Genomic DNA, 20,292 nt, shown 5'->3' with positions numbered 1-20,292 from the left:
TTTTATTTTTATATAGTTGAATATATTGATGTTTTTAAAAGAGGATTTAGAATTTTGTAACATGCTTGGAAGGACCTTTCTCATACCAAGTTCCCATTTTCTTATAGCTTTGTTTGCGTTTTTTTTTTTTTTTATACTCAAATATGTGAGCCATCTGGAGTTTATTTTGGTGCAAGTAGGAACAGGAGTCTCCCCGCCCTGTTCCCTCCACCCCCATGACCACCCAGCGGTCCCGGCACCACTTATGGGATAGGGAATACTTCAGGGTGTTGGGGAAACCTTTAACATTGTAAGTGCTTGTTTGTAACAGTGTCCCTGCCTGAGACCCAACAGGAGCAGCCAGAGTGCAGGGGCTGCCTGGGCGATGGAGGCTCGGAGCGCCGCACTCCTCGGGCCTTGCTTGATGACACCTGGCGCTGTGTGGGCCAGTCTGGCCTGCAGGACACACTGGAAGGTCCGCGGTCCCTGTCTGCTGGGAGCTGGGTGGGCTCTGTGCCCTTCAGGCCAGGTAGGCCAGAGGTGGCCACGGCCGACAGGGTGTTTCCAGCTGTCCTGCAAAGTGCCCGGTGGGCAAAGTTCTGCCTTCTCAGCAGCCCGGTCCCTGCCGAGTGGCTCTATCTCAGCCCGCAGGACTAACGCCCCAGCCGCCACGGTGCCTGGACCACAGAACGTCTGTGAGGAGACACTGGGGGTGGCGGGAGAGTGAGACGTGGCCCTGATGGGGGAGAGGAGGGCTCGGTCGAGGCCGTTGCGGGGTCGCCCTGCCTCACGCTCCATGCCGACACAAGGCCTCAAAACAGCCCCCGGGGCCTGAGGGCCCCATGTGCAGACCCGCTGACAGTGAGTCGGAGGGGTGGGGAGAGGTCACTGGGTGGAGGTGGGTGCACAGATGCTGTGTAGTTGGGTGGGCCCATCCATTCCTTCTTTGAGGCTGCCCCACCCCGTTCCTCCTCCGGGTCCTTCTGTTCTCTCCCTCCGGTTCAGTTCTGGCTCCCACTGGGCAAGGCGGGGCTCAGAACGGCAGGCCCAGGGGCCCCGAGTGAGTGGGTCTGGTCCCCGCTCCTGGGCCCCCGGCACAATCAGCACTGCATCCGGGTTGGGAAGCGTGTCACAGAGGCTTTGGAGTGGCACCAAAAGGGATGGTGAATGTGTTACAATACAGTGTTCCAGAGGTGCCCAGCCCTGCTTCTTCTGGCCACAAGGCCTGTCTCCTGCCCAGGAGAGCACCGACGCTGGGGAGCAAAGGGTGCAGCGGGGGCTTCCACTGGGCCCATCCACCAGCCCAATTTCAGTGCAGTTTGGCCTGGAAGCCCTGTCTGGAAGGAAGCACCTGGATTTTGGTCCTCTCTCTGCCATTGGCTGCTGGCTGGCTGCCTGGCTGGCTGGCTGACTGGCTAAGAGAAATAACTTCCCTGATCTGGGTCTTGTTTTCTTTACAAATACAATTGGGTATTAGATCAGACCAGTGAGTTCCTCTTTCAAAGCCCTTTAACAGACTGTCACAGAAACCCGGAAGGACGAGTGTTTGGTGCTGGGTAGCTTGGGCCGGCGCAGGCAGGGGCCAGGGCTCTGAGGACAGCGGGAAGCCACTGGGCCAGGTTCCCGAGGCCCCCGCTCCGTAAACAGGGCTGGCCACACTCACCCAGAGAGGCATGCAGGCTGATGGGATGGTAACCGTGGAGCTAAGCAAGTTTGAGGCCCGAGGGTGCGGTCACTGAAGGGTCACTGGTGTCATATGGGCCTTCCCAAACATGCCCCTTTCAAATACCAGTCCAGACACCCCCCCACCCCCGCCCCCTGGCCCTGGGCACTCTGTCCCTTTACATCCCATGGCCCTAGACTGAGGTGTGGGCCTTGTGGCATGGCTCTGGGCCACAGCTAGCTGCATGTGTCTAAAAACCTCCACAATAAAACATAAATAAATAAATAAATAAATACCTCCACAATCAAACTACACTCCTTAAGGAGACACCTATCTCCCACAGTTCTTGACCCTCCACACTGCCTTGTACACAGATGGTCAGTACACGCCCATGGGTGGGCCACCGCAGACCAGGAGCGGCTATAGCCAGAATGTGGTCCCTGCCTGGTATTCAGGCTAGACAGCCTTGAGGAGGGGGAGGGGGAGGGGAAATGCAGGGCCCTCGCACCTCACCAGGGTTAGGTGTGACCAACAGTCTCCCCGCTGGGGAGTGCTGGGCAGAGTGGAACCCCCCAAACGCCCCTGGACCAGGGAGGGAGAGGCACTCACTGTCGACTCTCACAGAAAGCAATCAGGAACATTCCAGTTCAAAGACTCCAAAAAGGGAGGCTGGTTTTGTGTCGCTTCTCATTTATTGATTCAGTCTGCTCTAAGTTGTACAGTTGTGAAAATAACAAAACCAAAGCTGGAAGCCCGGGAATATGTACACGCTCATGTAGTGAGGTCAGTCTACGTTGTCGCACAGGTCGGTCACGTCTGGTACCACCAGGTGTTTGTTCGTAGTCCGGACATGGCTGGACAGATCGACAAGTGTATGTACAGTAAAATAAAGGGGGAGGTCATTCAAGTATCAAAATACAGAGACAAAGATTAAATAACATTTTTATTACAATTCAGTCCCGTTGCCACACCATCAGCAACAATACTTTTGTGACAATCATCCTGCAAGCCAGGGCATCTCAAGGACAGACCAAGGTCAGACCAGCTTTCTAGCGTCTAGCAGACCACGACCAGCAGCTGCCTGCCCAGCCCGAGAATTCTCAAGCAACTCACCCTACAGTCCGATGCTGGAAGCCGGAGAGGGGCCCGCCCGGAGGGCAGCCGTGCTCAGAGTGGCTGGCAAGCAGAAGAGAGGCAATGGGACAGCCCGCAGCCGGCGACGGGGACCAACCCCACAGTCCCAGCTGAACAGGCTCCCACAGCTCAGAGACGCGGAGACGGGCAGGAGCAGGGGCTCTCCCACGTGAGGCCTGTCCGCAGTCACACTATTTCTTTCTAGGGAAGGGAGAGCACCTACCCCAGAGGAGAGTAAAAAAGAAAAGAAGAACCGGTCCTTTCCTTTCAGAAGTAAACCAATCTCAAAACAAAATCCAGAGCCAAAGCAGATTAGCTTTCAGAAGTAAACCAATCTCAAAACAAGATCCAGAGCCAAAGCAGATCAGCCAAGGCTCTCCCATGTGAAAATACCCTGAATAAATAAAGAAGATATAGCAGCTTTGAGGGGGAGGATTGCCTGCATGTGACTTAAAAACACAAGGCTGGAGAGCTCATCGTAGTGTCTACACAGTTTTCTTTTTGGGCCCACCACCACACCCAGAGGGTCCCCAGACGGGCTGGCCCTCCCGGATCTCGGAGCCCTGCAGCGGCACTGTGTGCCTGCCGTCTCCGGTCCTGGGCACCCCCTGAAGAAAGCAGGCCAGACCTCTGGGTGTCGAGGTTCCTGTTTAGTACCAAAAAGCAGAGGATCACTCACCACTGCTCCAGAGGGAGGTGACTGCTAGGGCCCAGCCCACGTCAGCAGGAGGACACGGCCCTGCTTTCAGTGTTTGGCCAACCGTGGGCTCGTGAATGGGCCCAGAGAGGCCTCCCTGCACATGCGCGCCAGCCGCGAGTTTCAACGCCCACCCTCCCTGGGCAGAGGCGTGCTGCCGAGGCCTGGACTTCCGGAGCCGGGCAGGCCGAGCTGTGCCCGAGAAGCGTGAGGAGTGCGCCCTGCTCTGTAAGGTACCGGACAATCAGCTGACCTGGCTCTGCCTCTTGGCCTCACAGCAACCAGCCTCTTGTTTCACTACACCCCAGAGCACACCCACAGTTAAAAAGCAAAGCAAGCTCCGGGGGGCCGCAGGGACAGCGGAGCACCCAGACACCAGCCTGCCCTGAAGGCCACATGGGAGAACCACACTGTCACCTCTGCCTTTCCTACACCCGGAGCCAGGGACGAGCCAGCAGATGAAAATATAACAGTCAAACCACTAACTCAGAGACAGCGAGTCCTAATCACAGAGACCTGATTAAACAAATCACAAATTGGCAGGTAGCAATCTCAGCCGACCTGCCCATTAATGCCCAAAATGAAGCTGCTTTTCCTCCTTTCTGACTCAACCCAGCCTGTCGGACGTCACCACCAGAGAGCCGTGGGCCGGGCAGCCCAGGGCCCGGCTCCGACCAGCGGCAGGCATGAGGCTGAGGGGCGCCCCGAGCTCCAGGCACTGGCTCCGGCTTCATGGCCCCAGAACTGCTTGCCCTTCGCCATTTGGCCCCCGACCTTTACTTCTGGAACCCGACACAGACCAGAAGTGTTGCTGCTGCCAGGGGCCTCTCCGGCCGTGTCCAGGCCCAGGCGGGGACGAGGAGGGTGAGGGCTGTAGGGAACAGCGTGTCTAACGCGGGTGGGCTGGGACGCAGACACTGACAATGCGGAGTCACTTCTGCCCGTGCCCACCCTTTCCACTGCCCACAGGCCGCTGCCTTCTCGGCACACCCACTGGAGCTCGGGCCAAAATCCTGTCCTCAGGCAGAAGCCGGAGAGACTGGCCTTGACCGATCTCAGCTCCCCTGTCCTCCGATCCTATGGCCACTGTCGAGAAGTTGGCAGTTTAACCTAGAGGTCAGAGCCAAGTGTTAAAAGTTCATTTTATAAAACAAATTTTCTATTAAAAAATGTGTTCTGGACAAATTACTTCTTGACCCTCTGGAGTTCCAGTCTCCTCGGCCAGAGGCCCACAGTGGTCCCCGGCCAGCGCAGGGCTCGCTCTGCAGGGCCCGGGGCGGGCCCAGGCCAGACGGCGGAGAGAGGTCCCCCGGGCAGAGGCCGGCCTGGGTCTTCAGAGCTGCAGGTGGGATGGTGAGGTGGTGGCGGCGGAAGCCTGCGCTCCCCACGCCTGTGTTTCCGCAGCACAGCCGGTTCCTCAGTGGCTCAGCTTGGCAGAAGCAAACACAACGGGGGAGGAAAGGGTTAACCAAGGGGCCTGCACAGGTGGAGGGCACAGCACGGGAACAGGAAGCAGAGAGGTAACAAGAAGCGGAAGAGGAGGTCCCTCACAGCCCCCTGGTCACCCACGGCCCGCTGCCCCTCAGCACCTCTGGCTCAGCGCAGCTGCCCAGGAAGGCACAGGACAGGCAGGCGGGCAGGAGGGCCTCCCTGGTTTACCAACTTGGATTTCAATTCTAAAGCAGCTGCTGCAACTTACTGGCTTTTCTAGTGGACGGAACTGTGTCTGCACTGCTCCCTGCTGGGACCGCTCCCTTCCTGTCTCCAGCCACCTACGCTGACTGGCTCGCACAGCACAGCATGGGGCTTCCTCAGAGCCTGGACCCCGCAGCTGCCTGCTGGCCCGCTCTGTGGTGACACACTGCACCACCCCCATGCTGGGAAGGGACCGGGTGACAGCTGACTCAGACGGTGTCAGGAGCCCCTGGAGGATTATGGCAGTTGCTCAGTCCAGGTCTCTGCCCTAGAGCGGCTCTGCTCTGGGAGGGCCACGTGTGCAGGGCGCAGGCCTCCCTCCTGTGGGCGACACAGCAAGGCCTTGCTCCACCGTGAGCTGGACTCCAGAGCCAGCCCGTGACCCACTGGCGAAGACTCGAGGGGCCAACCACATATGCCGCCCCCTTCCTTGGAGTGGAACACCCGTCAGGACCGAGAGACCTGCCGAGTGAAGCTGGCCTGCTGTGTTCAGACGCTCAGCGCCCCAGCGCCTGATGCAGACCGTGGCCCTCACAGAAAGCAGTCTGGCTCTGGTCCAGCTACCTCGCCGAGCTTGGTCTCACAGCGGGGAGGCCAGCACCTCACACACAGGAGAGAGAGGCAGGGCCGCAGGCCAGCTGTGCACAAAGTGCAAGGGGATTCTGGCATCAGGTGGTCACAGTGGTTGGTTGTGGCAAGAAAGGTGCAAAGAGACAGCTGTTAGCAGCGGCACCCGCTGAGGCTCGGCACAGAAGACAGCGGAGGAGAGCGGGGGCCCGGCCCGGTCACAGCGAGCTGTCACTGGGGCTGCCTGGACTCTGCTCGAAGACCGTCCCACCCTCAGGATTCGCAGTGCCTGCCGCTGAGGCTCCGGGGGTGCGGCAGGGCCCCTCAGACCTCTTGGTGCCCACCTCAAAGGCAACTCACCCCCCAAGCTGGCCTTGCCCGGGGGATTCACAGTGTCCGGTGGTAGGTACAAGCTGTGAGTGCAGTGTCTGCAGCTGCTGCCCAGGAGCAGAGCAGGTCCCGGGGCGGGGCCCGGCATCAGCAGCTGGAAGGAGAGTTGAGAAGAGCAGAAAGACCGGGTGGCAAGGCACAGTGAGACTAGTGGAGACAGGGAGTGGGTGGCTAGAAGATAGTGGTCTCGTACTTGGTGCTGAGGCTCCGCTTAGAGTCTGGTTTGGGGTCCACCACCCAGGAGACACTGGCATGGGACTGGGTGTCTGGGTCCATGTCAGGCGGCTCCAGCTGCCAAGGAAGAAGGGTGAAGAGTCAGAGAACACCGCACCTGGGCCAGGGCACCTCAAGGACGGACCAAGGTCAGACTAACTTTCTAAAGGTCTAGCTGACTGCGACCATCAGCTGCCTGCCCGCCTGAGGCTTCTCAAGTGATCCGCCCTACAATCTCATGCTAGAAGCCCGAGGGGTGCGGAGCACGGCAAATGCAGAGCCCGTCAGGAGGGAAGCCAGAGAGCAGGCTCCCTGGGGGTGGAGGGGCAGAAAGGACACCCTCCCTGGCTCATCGCAGGAGGGCTACCTCTGGGTCTTGGCACGGGCAGCCTGTCCCAGGGATTTCTCAGAGCTGTTTGCTCTAAGCCCCAAAGCCGTGGGGTAGGGAGGGATGGGGGTTTGGACACTGCAAGCCTCAGGCCCCTGCGGAGGGGCCGGCAAGCTCAGCCAGGCAAGGCCACGGCCAGCACCCCAGGCGCCTGGAGGGAGGACACACAGAACAAGGGCTAAAGCGCAGACAGAGCGGCAGGGGCAGCTCAGGGGAGAAGGGTGCCGCGCAGGTGAGGGGGAGGCCACGAGTCTCGGGGAGCTCACGGTCCCTCCGGGGAGACTGACACACAGACACAGGTGATGTAAAGACCTTGACTCCAGGACTAACGGATGGCAGCGGTAGGTAAGAAGGACGATGGGTGGTGCAGGTGTAACAGTAACAACAGCGACTAGCAGGGGGCAGCGGCACCTGGGGTGCGAAGCAAAGCAGACACAGACATGGGCGACATTATGGGGCCCGCCTGCGCCGCTCTGCAGCCCCATGGTGGCCAGCTGTCCACATCATGTTAGAGGGTCCTGCAGCCCAGGTGAGGACTCAGGGCAGGAGCCTGACAGGCAGGGCGGCTTCCTGAGGGGTCAGCTGCCTAAAGTGTTGCCCCACCCCCGAGCCCAGGGTGCGGGGAGTCTGCGGTGGGCCACGTACTGCTGACTTCCTCATGCCGGCACGAGGCTTAGGCACCGGTTTGGAAGATTTTGTCTCGATCATCTCAGCGGCAGAGGCACCCATCGGCCTGGACTTCTGGGCCTGCAGGGCCAGCTGGTAGGCCACCTCGAACGCCTGCCCCAGCGTCAGGATGATCTCGTAGGTCAGGTTCTAGGAGGAAACAGCACAACTCAGGCGGACGGACGGAGGAGTCGCCCTGGCCTCACATCCCCGGGCACCAGCATGGAGGCGTCCGACAGGCCCCGAAGAGTACAATCAATTCCACCGGGACTTCTTTCGGTCCCAAAGCAACAGAGATGCTAGGGAACAACCTGAGCTCAACACATACTTGGTTTCTCAGGCAGGTTTCCTCAGAGAGAAACACCAGCCAAGTGCAAGACCTGTGCCCGGCTGACCCAAGTCACTGGGGGCAACACGGAACGGGTGCCCGTCAGACGAGGAGCCGCAGCAGCCACTCCGGGGACCCCAGCTGCCCACTGGCCCCTGCCCGACGCCAGCTCGCAGGCCCCCACCCCTCCTGGGGCCTCCGGGCCTCCCTGTCCCGCCGTCCGGTCTGTGCCGCTGTCCCTGCTCTCTGCTAGTCTCCCTGTTCTTTTAGCTCCTCTGCCCCCTCCTCTCCCACAGGCCAACCCGGGGTATTTCTTGAGGGAGGAGGCCATGTTCACTGGGGGCACTTATGTACTCCTTAGCCACTCAGAGACCAGAAGAGTGCTAGGGTTTTTCCTCAGTCCCCATCTCCTTTTTCACACGCCGCCAATGAAGTTTCTGGGTGCTGCGCCCCAGCCCCACCCCACCCCCCCCAGGCCCCACAGTGTCACTTCCCCGAGCGCGGCGGTCTGCAGGAGCCCAGCCGCATCGCAGTGGGGTGGACCGATGTGGGAAACCTGAGTGACCAGTGAGTGCTGGGATGAGGACCGGGGCTGACTGCTGCAGTCCATCGTCATGCCAACCTCATGAGGCTGGAGGCTGGCCGTATCACACCCTGTGACCAATGAGGGGTCCGACGCCAGGCCCAGAGCCGCAGCGTGGAGGCCCCGGGGCTGGGGCTGGGGGCGCCTGAGCTGACTGTTCCAGAAGCTACAGGTTCAGGAACTCACTCCTCTCCCCAAGGGCAACAGGGAGTCCTCCACCTGTCCACTCCCCATGGGCGACTCCTGTCGGGCCAGCACCAGAGTCTAGAATAAGCAGGAACGCTCCCCGCAAGGGAGGCAGACGGCATTCAGGGAGACTACCCGCAGCAGGGGTGGGGAATTAGGGTGCGGCTGACGAATCACCTCGGGGGGACGAAGGCCATGACTGACTGACAAACACGTGCTAGAAGGAAAGCCTGTCACTAGAACCCTGGACAAGCCCCGTGTCCTCTTCCATGCTTCAGCCTCGCTGCTGGAGAGAGGGGACCACACGGGGCAGCTGCTGCAGCTTCACTCCTGGACCGAGGGTTCGCTAAGAGCCCGCCAGGTGCCAGGACAGCACCGAGCCGAGGCCGTCTTCCCGCGGGCCCCTCCTTCCAGCCGTGCCCAGCTGCGGGACTCCACCCACCACGTCCACTGTGCTGAAAACGTGGCAATAGTGGTGGCTGGTCTGCAGGTCCTTGGTGATGTAGGCGAACGTGCAGAGGTCCTCCGGGTCCTGGGCTGCACAGGAAATGTTCCGGATCTCATGCTCGGCAATGACGTTCTGCCAAAACAACAGCCAGGTCTGGAACCCCCGGGCTCCCGGAGGGCATGCCCGAGCCCTCGACCACTGCTACCGTCCTCCGTTCCAGCTCAGGGGAGCCGAGTGCCACTTCCTCATTTTTTTTTGGTGGGAGTGGTAGGGGCAGCGTCTAACCTTGCACAGTTTAGGTTTGGGGTCCCCACCCTTGACCACGGCAGCCGGTGGAGTAAAATGTTCACATCCAATCACCAGCTCCCCAGCCCCTCTGCCTTCCAGGGTAGGGTGGAGGAAAGAAAGGTATCAGCAGGGTGGGGTACCCAGACAGGACGTGGGGGAGCCCTCTGTTCCCTGAGGGGCTCACACCACTGAAGGCCCCTGAGCAGGCCAACGAGGCGATGGAGGCCATGTGAGGGAGACATGGAGTGGTAGGCACCAGCGCGAGGCCCCAGGATCGGCGTGTGTGGGTGCGAGAGAGACAACCCCGAGGCCAGGGTAGGGGTGGAGAGGAATAAAAGGGGCCGAGGACACTTTGGGGAAGACACCCTGCCAGTGAGGGATGAGGGACAGGGAGAAGGGGCCCCTCCTCCCACCAGCACTGTGAGACGCGCACCTTGTTGGAGGCATCAATGAACTTGACGCCTCTGTAGGTGATGGACAGGATGATGGTGGGGATCTTCTTCATGTGCTCCGTGGATTTCTACGGGAAATAGGGCGGCCTGTGAACACCCCTTCTCAGGGTTAAGCCCCTGGGATCCCACAGCCCCCCAACCTCCCTCCCCGACCCCCAGCCTCACACAGGGTCCAGGCAGCTGCAGCTGGCACCCTACTTGCTGCCTTCATCCTAGCCAGCCCCTCTCACCCCACAGAGACAACCCACCCGCATCTTGGCACAGGCGTCTTGTGTGGATTCCGTCCCTCGAAGATCTTTGATCAACATGGAGCCCAGATACTGTGGGAGTGAGGAGTGGCCGAGCTTAGGGAGTGTCCCACACTGTCACACAGGGGTGACCCAACCAACTCAGGACTACAGTCAGACGGTCCCTTCTCTCAGCGGTTTCCTGCCCCCGCACCGGCTGGGGTGGCCCCCCTTCCCCCACCAGGTGCTGGGAGTGTCCGAGGAGCCCTGAGTGGGGGTGCAGTGGTGGTGTGAGGGGCAGGAAGCAGGGAGCTGGGCTGGGCTGGGAGGGCAGGGGCAACTCACATTGGCTTCATAACCGCAGGATTCAAAGATGAGTTTCTCTGGCCGGTGTTGCCAACTCTGCACAGGGGCATAGGGGGCAGCAAGGCTCGGGGGCCGGAGGGTCAGCCTGGCTTCGCGGTGCTCTTCCTGCAGGACATTCGGGGTCACAAGCCTTCCCCCCGCCCCACCCACCCAGAGGAGCTCACGGACTCTGTGTCTGGCTCTAGCACACCCAACGGTGAGGAAGCCAGCCACCTGAAGGCCAAGGGTGGGGCAGGGACAGCAGGAGGCAGACAGTCATTCAAAGGCACTGTGGCAAAGGTGAGCACTATCTGTGCCAGAGAAGAGGAGGAGCAAGGACCTGAGGCCTCGAAAACAGGCTTAGTCGGGAAGGCTCTGTGGTGTCTGCGATGAGCCTTAACAGAGACAGGGAATGATAAGCCTGCGTGGGGTGGCACGAGGCAGGGAGCACAGGGATCAGGAACCGGATCCCTAGAAGCCTCGCACCCCAGCCTAGGCCCCTGGATCTGAGCCTGGGGTGGAGAAGTCACTGAGGGCCCTGAGGCCGGGAAGCACTGTAGTGAGCGCCCGGCAGCGGTGGGGGCAGGGGTGGGGTGGGCTGCTGCAGCACACCCCGTACCACCCTGTGAGGGGAATAGGCTCCTTCCTTAGGGCACTGGTGGAAGGAAGGGGATAGAGGGGCAAGATCCAGAAAGTCTTTACGACTCCCATTCCCAGCAATGTGCAAACTAGAGCAACCAGAGCTGTCAGACCACAGCCTTTCAAGTCTTGTGAAACTTACGGCCACGCTAGTGGGAAGGCCGGGAAATGCGTAGAGGCCAGAAATGAGTGTGAGTTAGGAAGGAAAAGGAGTGAAGCTAAAGTTCACCCTGAGGGTGCGGGGGGGCACCCCCAGTCTGGAAGGCAGCCCTGATGCACAATGGCAAGGGCTGTGCAGGGTCCCGGAGAGTGTGCGGAGGTGGGAGGCACAGCTGAGCAGCTGCCCCACCACTGAGCCACAGAAACAGCAGGAAGAGCTGAGCCAGGTCCAGGCTGCAGTCCTGGGTGCTCCGAGCAGCAGGAGGTAGAGTTGCAGGGGAGGGAAAGTTCTGGGGAAAGGGGAGGGTTAGGACAAAAAGGCCAAGACGGGGCTGAGTGGAAGAAGCTGAGGGAGGCCCTGACAGTGACAGCAGAAGCGAGTCATGAGTTGCAGCACCAGGAGCTTAGGGCCTGGGTGCCTGGCACAGGCAGCCAATGGGGCAGCTGGGAGAAGGCTGGTGTCTTCCTCCTGTTCCTAACAAGGCTCGGGTGCAGGGCTGGGGCTGCGGCTGGGGCTGGGAGGCTCTGTCTTATCCAGAGGAATGAGGGGACCTCTGCCTGCAGCACCCCCTCCTGCCTCACCTGCATTCTGAAGCGCTCTGCTCGAGAGGGTGCTGTGGGGTCGGGAAGACTGTCATGCCGCCTTCTGCCTGTGTCCCCAGGAGGAAGCAGCAGGTCCGCAGACCGTGCGGTGCACGAGTCGCTCTGGCTCAGAGGGGACGATGTCTGGGAGAGCAGGTCTTGGCACTGCAGCAGGGACAAGTCCGGGTGAAACTCAGAGCCATCGGGCTAGGGCCCGGGCTGCTGAGAGCCCTCGGGGGCAGCGGTCAGCCAGACAGGACAGCCTCTGGGCTTGGAGGAGCCAGATGCTCGCTGGAGCCAGAAGCCCTGTGGGTGAGCAGCCACCCCAGCAACCCCCTTCAGTAGCACTCCCCTTGGCCTGGAGCGGCAAAGAGAAATGGGAGGTGATAGGGCTGGGAAGTGCTTTCCAATTGTCAAAATATCTGTCACAGTCCATTGTGGGTCCCTGGGATACGTGACCAAATCCAAAGCTCACTCTTGAGAAAACACAGCAGCAGCAGGTGGCACCTTGAGGCCTACCTCACAAGAATAGGGGTCAGTGTCCACAGTTTTTATAGCTAATGTCAGCTGTGCGTGGCTCTCAGGCCCAGTCTGCCTCAGCTTCCCATGTGCAGGAGGGGGACAAAACAGCACCCACTTTCTGAGGCTGCTGAAAGTGGGTGGAGGTGCTCAGAGCCAGGCACCGGTCACCAGCTCACCACCGCCCACCCATAGCTCAGTTCCGAAGGTTTGGGGGACGGGCACCCTGCACCGCTCGCAGGGTCTAACCCACTCTGCAGTCAGGGATTGCCTGGCTGCAGCAGAGCACCCGCGATGGATGTTTGAATCGCAGGCTCTCTCGTGCACCCTGCTACAGGAATCTTTCTGCAGAAGACTTGGGGTGGGCGAGGGTAAGGGGACCCCCGTCCCACCATGCAGTCGTCCAAGCTTTGTGTCAGGTTCAGGGTCATGTCACACCGCCCGAGACCCGGCTGCCCGTCTGGCCCCGCTGCACTGAGCACAGCTGACTTTGCACTCAGACATGGCACCCAGCCCTCCGGGGTTCGATGTTTTCCTGGTTTCCTAACATCGTGCTTCAGGTATTCAGGTGCTCCGATGCCGGGTGTGTACACGTCTGCTAGGGCTGTATCCTCACATTGGAGTGCTCCCTTTCTCACTGTGGAGGGTCCTGCTTTGTCTCTTACGATAGCCGTGGTTTGAAAGCCTATTTCGTCATATATAAGTACTGTTACTCCAGCTTTTTGTTCCTTTTCATTTGCATGAAATATCTTTTTCCATCCCTGTACTTTTAGTCTGTGTGTATCTTTTGACATGAAGTGTATGTCTTAGAGGCAGCGTATATATGGGTCTTGTTTCCTTATCCATTCAGCTACCCTATGTCTTTTGGTTGGAGCATTTAAGCCGTTTACTTTTAAGGTGATTACTGATAGATATGTATGTAGTGCCATTTTATTGTTATAATTTTTTCTATTGTTACTATTTTTCTGGTTTTTTCCCCCTTTCCCTTCCTTCCCCTTTCCCTTCTTTTAATATTTGTCGCAGTATGGTTTGGTGTTAACAAACTCCTTTAGCTTCTTCTTATCTGGGAAGCTCCTTATCTCTCCTTTGATTTAAAATGATAGCCTCTCTGGGTAAGGTAGCCTTGGTTGTAGGTCCTCACTTTTCCTCACCTTGAATATTTCACACCACTCCCTTCTGGCCTGAAATGTTTCTGTTGAGAAAGCAGCTGGCAGTCTAACTGGCGCTCCCTCATAGGTAACTACCTGCTTTTCTCTTGTGGCTGTTAGGATTCTTTCCTTGCCTGTAAGGCTTGTCATTTTAATTTCTAGGGCTCCTTGAGTCTAACTTGTTTAGGAGTCTCTGAGCTTCCTGGACTTGTGTCTTTTTCCTTCACCAGATTAGGGAAGTTTTCGGTCATTATTTCTTCAGATAGGTTCTCGATCCCTGGCTCGCCCTCCTCTCCTTCCAGTGTTCCCATGATGCAGATGTCGTTACGCTTCATGTCCAAAACGTTTCTTAAGTTTTCCTCATCTTTTAAAATTCTTTTTTCCTTTTTGCTGCTGTGCCTGGGTGTTTTTTCCTACTCTGTCTTCCAAGTCACTGACTTGATTCTCTGCTCCATCTAACCTACTGTTTATTTCTTCCAGGGTACTGTTTATTTCAGATATTGTAACCTTTGTTTCTGACTGGCCCTTTTATCTGGTTTGTGTCTTTTTTCATGGTGTTAAGTATCCTTATAATCATTACTCTAAACTCTCTATCTGATAAATTGTTTGCCTCCATTTCATCTGTTCTTCTAGAGAATTCTCATGTTCTTTCATTTGGGGTCTGTCCCTTTGTCTTTCAATTCTGGCTGCTTCTTTGTATTTGTTCCTGCGTATTAGGTAGATCTGCAAAGACTCTGGTGCAGACCTTTGTCAGATGCTGCCTGTGACTGGCCCTGGGCAAATCCGCAGTGTGCGCTCCCTCTGTCAGGCCTGTCTGTGTGCAAAAAGAACCAGAATGCACACCAAGGCAGGCTTTTACCTGCGCTGGGCCTTGGGGAGGGTCAGCTAAAGGCTCAGAGCTCCCAGAGATCTGCCTTAGCTGTTAAACTTAATCAGTGATACAGCTTCACGTTGCACTTAGCAGCCTGGTTTAAGCTCCACAGGGCGGGGTAGAGTGATTCCTGTGGGTGGGCTACTGCTTCCCCTCAGGCTCATGCCATTCAGAGAGGAGTGCTCTACCTGAGACAGGTGTCCTCTGCAGTTTGGGGACTGACTCAGTACAGGGATCCTGGTGGCTGTTCCTTCAGTTCTCTCCCCAGAGACACCAGCCCCAGACTCTCCTAAAGCATCTTTAGTCTATTCTGCCTTCCCTCTGCCAGAGCCCAGGGTAAGTGGCTGTAAATGGAATCTTGTGTGCATTGGCCCTTTAAGAGGCTCTCTGCATCTCCAGCTGTCTCTCCCTGGCAGACAGAAACCCTGCTGCTTTTCACAGCTGGATGTGATCTCAGCTCCTTTTGAGGCTCCGGTGCTGTAGGCTGGGGAGCCCAGCTTAGGGTCTAGACCCCCAACTCCTCAGTGGGAACCCCCTGGCTGCTGAAATATCCCTCTGCAGATTCAGCTGCCACCCCCAGGAACTCAGCCAACCGCCTCGCACCTCCTCTGCACTCCCTACAGGCACGTTGTGGTGAGGTTGTTTCTTCTGTCTGTCCTTGATTATAAGGCTTCTCTCCGGCTTGTGTTCAGTTGGTTATTCGGGATCCTAACATTGTGCTTCCCACTTATTCTTTAAATGGGAGACATGTGATTGACAAGTAACCACCCCAAACCACTGCACCCCGCCAACTGGGGACTGGGGCAGACCTGGCCCTGACAACAAGAGGGGAGGGATTCTCTGCTCCTCCACCAGAGATTGCACTGTCTCTAAAGAATCCCTAAAGAATTCCCTTCAGAGGGTGGGCTGGGATGGGGGGTAAGGGCAGAAAACTGTACTTGAACAACAATAAAAAAAAATAATTCCCTTCAATTCCCAACAACAGAAAGAACACACACAACCCTTTCCATCCTTCCCCAACTCACCCTAAGCTGGGAAAACCTCGGGGGCTTCTGGGGCGGCTCCTCGTAGGGCCTGTCTGCAAGGGAGGCGATGATGCGCTTGCGATGGCCGAGCGGGTGAACCTTTAGAACCTGGATGGGAGGGAAAGCGCAGCGTTCAGGTGGGGACTGGCCCAGGGCAAGCCCTGCTGGGGGAGCAGCCAGGCTGAGCAGGAGCCGCACTCACGTTGACGAGCTCCAGCTCCCAGAGGTTCTTCACAGTGTCGATGGAGCTGTAGCCACTGGACAGGAAGGAATGGACATAGTCCTGCAGCCCCAGGGAGTCCAGCCAGGAGGGCACTGATGAGGGACTGTTCCCGTCATAGCCCAGGGCCTTCACCTGTAGGGCAAGGAGGGGAGGTGGGACTGGCATCTCAGCACTCAAGAGAGTCCCTCGGCCCCTGGGGGCTGTGGAGACACACGCCGGCTTACACAGTCCCTACAACAGACCACGGTCAGGGCAGGTATGGGACAGGCACTGAGGGCCCTGGAGGGGACGCCCCCCGACAGCCTTTTCGGTTGGGGCTCTGATCTCAGGTTCCCATCTGGAGACCACCATGGCACCCCGGGTTAGGCAGCTGGGGAGGAGGGTCTGCAGAAGACCCCACTATGTTCTTAGCAGGTCATGGACCCGGTGGGACAAGAAAACTGTGTGTGTCCATGAAGTAGGCATTGACTTCACCTGTTTGGTCTTGTTTACATTTCTTGAGCTCTGGACAAGTGAATGGGACAAGGGGACACTGGACTGAGTGCCAGCATAGTCAAGGAAAGGCTAGGCCCTACCAGCCCCTGGCTCCCCAGGGACAGATGCCAGGGGTCAGCACAGGCTGGCCTGGTCTGAAGTGGTTCAGGGGGGAGCCCAAGCCCGTGGCCACCATGCTCCCACACCAGGTGGAGGCTGTAAGCCCTCCTGAGGCCAGACCAGATTCTCACTGTCCCTAGTGCTTTGCTGGCTCTCTGGGACCCCCAGGACGAGGGCAGACACCCCAGAGTGATCTGCATGACCAGAGCCAAGCTCCTCCCCTGTTCTGGGTTCTAGGGAGGTAGCCCTGGCTCTGGTGAAGGCCAAGGCTGCAGAGCTATGGGTGATCACCTTGGGCAGGGACCGAGCAGCCTGGAGCAGCTTCCGGCGGTGCTGTGGGTCACTGATGCCAATATCCCGCAGGTCCTGCTCCTCCATCACGTTAGACCCCTAAGAGGAGGAAGGATAACGTAAGGTCCCTCCTGCACGGATGGCTGGGCCACCTACAGGTGTCAGGCTGGCCTTTCATAGCTCCTCACCAAACTCTTCTCTTTTGCCACATGTACCAAGAAGAACTGGAGACATGGGACTCCCGGGGAGGCCAGGCCAGGCAGCAAGAGGCCTTGTGCATACAGGTGGCCAAGGGAAGCCGCAGACAAATCTGCCCAGGCCTCTCGCTCCCATCTGAGCGGCACGCAGGTGAGCTGGGAAGTGCTGGCTCTGGAACGTGCGTGGATGCAGACCTGGGCCACAACGACAGTGCAAGTCCAGGCCCAACCACAAACCCTAGCCCATTTCTGAGCTAATGCACATTTCCTGGAGAGGAGGTTCTATGACCACCCCAGGTGATGGACAGGTGGACAAATCCCAGTCTCCTGAGGCAACTGCCCTAGATGAACCCCCAGAGCCCAGATGGGCACATACACGCATGTGCAAGCTTCATTTCCACACAGATTTAACTCCTCTGGGCCTGCAGAAGGTCACGTGGGCCCTGGGCCCCACTCCAGGTCTGAGGCCAGCTCCAACGCCAGCCCCGAACCCAGGTGTCACCCCGCTGAGGTCTTGTCATCACTGTGGGCCCAAACTCAGGGTGTGCTGACAGGGAAAGGTGGAGGGAGGCAGGCACCTGCGCAGAATTCTCTACCTGACGACAACACCTGTGTGAGGACCTGAACTGAACCAGACAGTGAACCTTAAGCAGGGCGGCACCGCAGTCATTTCCTGAACTCCTGCCGCAACCCCAACATTGGCTCCTGAGCCTTCCTGAGCATTTAGGGCAACGGGGACTGACAACCAGGAAAACCAGACCCAGCTGGAGATGAAGCCTTCACTAACCAGACCCCAGAGAGAGGACTGGGCACTGGACGCAGCTGTGAGGAGGAGGGGCTAACGGGAGCAGAACGGAAACAAAGGGGATCAAGGAGCATCAAAGTGAGCGGCTACCAGAGCACGCCCCGGGCGTAGGGCGGGGCCTTCTGGCCGCCTGGTCTTGCTGCACCTGCGTTCTGTGGGGTCAGTTTGAACACATACTAGTTTTAAATATATATACACATACCTTGAATATATACGAGGTCGGTGAGGAAAAAGTCCGACTACTGTTAATGAGAACACTTTGTGTGGCATCGATGTAACCCGGCAGCCAAGGAGAGTGGAGTGGACTGTGCATGTGTGAACAGGGACAACTTCACTCTACTGGTCAGTGGGGTTGGTAGACGCCGTTGAGTGAGCGTGTGCACTGTGTGGCTATCACATTAAAAGTGATTGAGTTTGTAGAGCAATGAAGCTGCATCAAATTTTGCATTAAGCTTGAACATCCTCTACAGAAACTGTCTGGATTATTGAGAAGGCTACAGGTGTGTGCAACTGGTGACTGGCAGCTTCATCATGACAATGTGGCCGCTCGTGCATCACATCTCATGCAGAGTTTTTTGGCAAAACATCAAATCACCCAGGTGACTCAGTCCCACTACAGCCCATACTTGGCGCTCTGTGACTTCTGGCTTTTCCCAAAACTAAAATCAACTTTGAAAGAGAAGGGACTTCAGACTGTTGATGAGATTTAAGAAAATATGATGGGGGCAGCTGATGGAGACTGAGAGAAACTGTGTGAGGTCCCAAGGTGCCTACTCTGAAGGCATCATTGTCCTTGTACAGTGTTTCTTGTATCTTTTCAATAAATGTCTTTATTTTTCATATTACATGGCTCCATGGCTGGATACTTTCTGGACTACATAAAAAAAATAAAATAAGGTGCTACAGATCCTCACAGAAAAGAAACATCATTCTGGAAGTTACCACCCCTTCTTACTAAGGGAGAAAGGGACTACTGCCTTCTAGAAACCTCTTCACGAGGAGCGCTGTGGGGCAAAGGGACACCCTACGCCCCGCGCCTATAGCTGCCGACGGCTGTGAGCCAGTGCGCATCTGAGCTCTTCACGAGCAAGGTTAGGGAGCCGACACAGGGAACAGCTCCTGGGCCTAAGCATTTCAGTTAATAGAGATCTTCTTAGATGTTAAAAAAGTTCTATTTTAAGTGAAATTGATACACATAACTAGACCGCACTTGGCCCAGCTGGGCTCAGCTACTGAGGAAGGGGCAGGAGGGCAGCAGAGGTGGGACACAGCCTCGTGGTGCCTCCTGTCCCCGCCGGGCTCTGGCTCCTGCTGTCCTCTCACCGGTCCTCACAGCCAGGGGCAGTGTTTACTCCAGCCCCCACACTGTAGGTGAGGAAACAGGTTACACGGCTGCTGGGGCTACCAGGGGGCCCCCTTCTTGGCCACAGCCCGCCTTGCAGATGTTGAGGGCAGAGCAGAGCAAGTGGTGGTCCTCAGGGTGTTCCCTGGGCCCCCACTGCTGCTCTCTGCGGGGGACGAGACACGCAAAGATGCAGCGACACGGGTCCTGACCACGTCCTGGTGCTGTGCGGGGGGTTCTATACTCACTACCTGAAAAAGTCCTGCCACTACACCGTCAAGGCCCGAACTGTCTACGTGGTACAGAGACACTGAGGCCCAGAGAACCACCCTGACTCATCCAAAGTCACAGAGTTCACGGACGGACGGCAAAGGGGCAGTTAACCCTCCATCTGACCAACCCCAAAGTCCGTTCCAGGCTCCTTTCTCGGTCAGGCGGGGTCTGACAAAGACAAAGCAGCCTGGGAACAGGAGCAGACACTCCGTCACAGGGCTGGGACACGGCCCTTGGCAGTGGGAGGTGCCACCCTGTCCCCCCTCACCCCCCACACTCGTGTCTTGGACACGTGTGCCTCCTAGGACACTCCCAGAAATGGAAGAGTGGAGGGCCTGCCAGGCTGCATGGTGAGGGGCGGTCAGGGCTGGCCCAGGCCTCTGCATCTGGGGGCCTGGAGCTGGCTGACTGGGGCGAGGCCCGCCAGCCCGTGCACTCAGTGAGGGACAGGGCCAGTCTGCACTGCGGGACGACTTGCAGGATGGCACACACCGTTAGTGGGTGTCCTGCCTGGATACGGCCCCCCTAGAAGCAGTGCCTGTCATGACAGCTATTAGGTCTCCTCTCCATGGCCCAATCCATTGAATGCTTCCTCCTCCCTGCTGGTATCTTCCTCGGGTTCCACCAACAGGCGCAGAAGGTGGCACCTTGCACAGCGGCTTATCACCACCAAGCAGGGACTCTGAGGCTCCAGGTCCCTGGGCGCAGCTCACTGGGTGGACAGAGGTCGGGGGGTCTGCAGCCAGGGCAGGGTCCGGGCAGGGAGCACTCTAGGTAGAAAGAGGGGGGGGGCTGAACAGGCCCACATTCCTTTTTCATAAGCTTTCTCTGGCCTCCAGGGCTCTGATTATGATGAGATACTTCTTGACCATATGATTTTAGAAGGAAAGGTCCTTATACATCTCGGGAAGCATCCTGCTTGTTAATATTTTGCTAAACATTTCTGTAACTGCTGGCGCACTACTGTGGGCCCTCTCGGCCAAAGGGAAAACAGGCTGGCTTGCCCGCGGAGGGTCCAAGGCTGTGATGGGCCAGAAGCCGGTCTGTCTCATCCACTCTGCCTCCTGCATCTGGAGTAATTCCTGGCATGTTGTCTGTCCTCAACAAACGCTGCTGAGTGACAAGGAAACTTATGGCTGGAGGGCACACTGACACAAAAGAACAAGAGGCTGACTAGCCCAAGCCAATGCTGCTGCCTTCGTTTGTTTGGTCTCTGAGTCCTCTGTGAAGCACTGGGGTGGGGGTGGGGGGGCAGCCTGGTGCAGGGGTGGGGGAGGGGTCCCCATGATATGGAGGGTGAGGTGGTGGGGGAGTCTGGGACTTCGCATACAGGTAGGTGGTTAGAGGGCAGAGGAGTGGGTCCGTGGCTCCTCCG

The 20,292-nt window shown here is 57.9% G+C and overlaps 1 protein-coding gene across 9 annotated transcripts in view; it reads right to left on the bottom strand.

Annotated features, from left to right (window-relative positions):
* Positions 1–2,315: 2,315 nt before the first annotated feature.
* Positions 2,316–20,292, bottom strand: part of ANKS1A (ankyrin repeat and sterile alpha motif domain containing 1A) — a 191,465-nt gene continuing 173,488 nt past the window's right edge. For 3 of the 9 annotated variants that reach the window (XM_036023971.1, XM_036023974.1, XM_036023975.1), the window contains 11 exons: positions 16,301–16,399; positions 15,395–15,547; positions 15,193–15,300; positions 11,630–11,794; positions 10,250–10,375; positions 9,926–9,997; positions 9,659–9,745; positions 8,932–9,069; positions 7,372–7,542; positions 7,039–7,137; positions 6,226–6,416 (listed from right to left, as the gene is read on the bottom strand). In XM_036023971.1, the coding sequence (XP_035879864.1) occupies positions 6,297–6,416; positions 7,039–7,137; positions 7,372–7,542; positions 8,932–9,069; positions 9,659–9,745; positions 9,926–9,997; positions 10,250–10,375; positions 11,630–11,794; positions 15,193–15,300; positions 15,395–15,547; positions 16,301–16,399 (1,338 nt within the window). In that variant the 3' untranslated portion in view covers positions 6,226–6,296. The other 6 variants (XM_028508894.2, XM_028508891.2, XM_028508890.2 and 3 more) reach the window with 4 other exon arrangements.

Source organism: Phyllostomus discolor, chromosome 4 (genome assembly GCF_004126475.2).
Source record: "Phyllostomus discolor isolate MPI-MPIP mPhyDis1 chromosome 4, mPhyDis1.pri.v3, whole genome shotgun sequence".
Lineage (NCBI taxonomy): Eukaryota > Metazoa > Chordata > Mammalia > Chiroptera > Phyllostomidae > Phyllostomus > Phyllostomus discolor.
The sequence above is the reverse complement of the archived record's forward strand: the minus strand, read 5'-3'. Positions and strand labels throughout refer to the sequence as shown.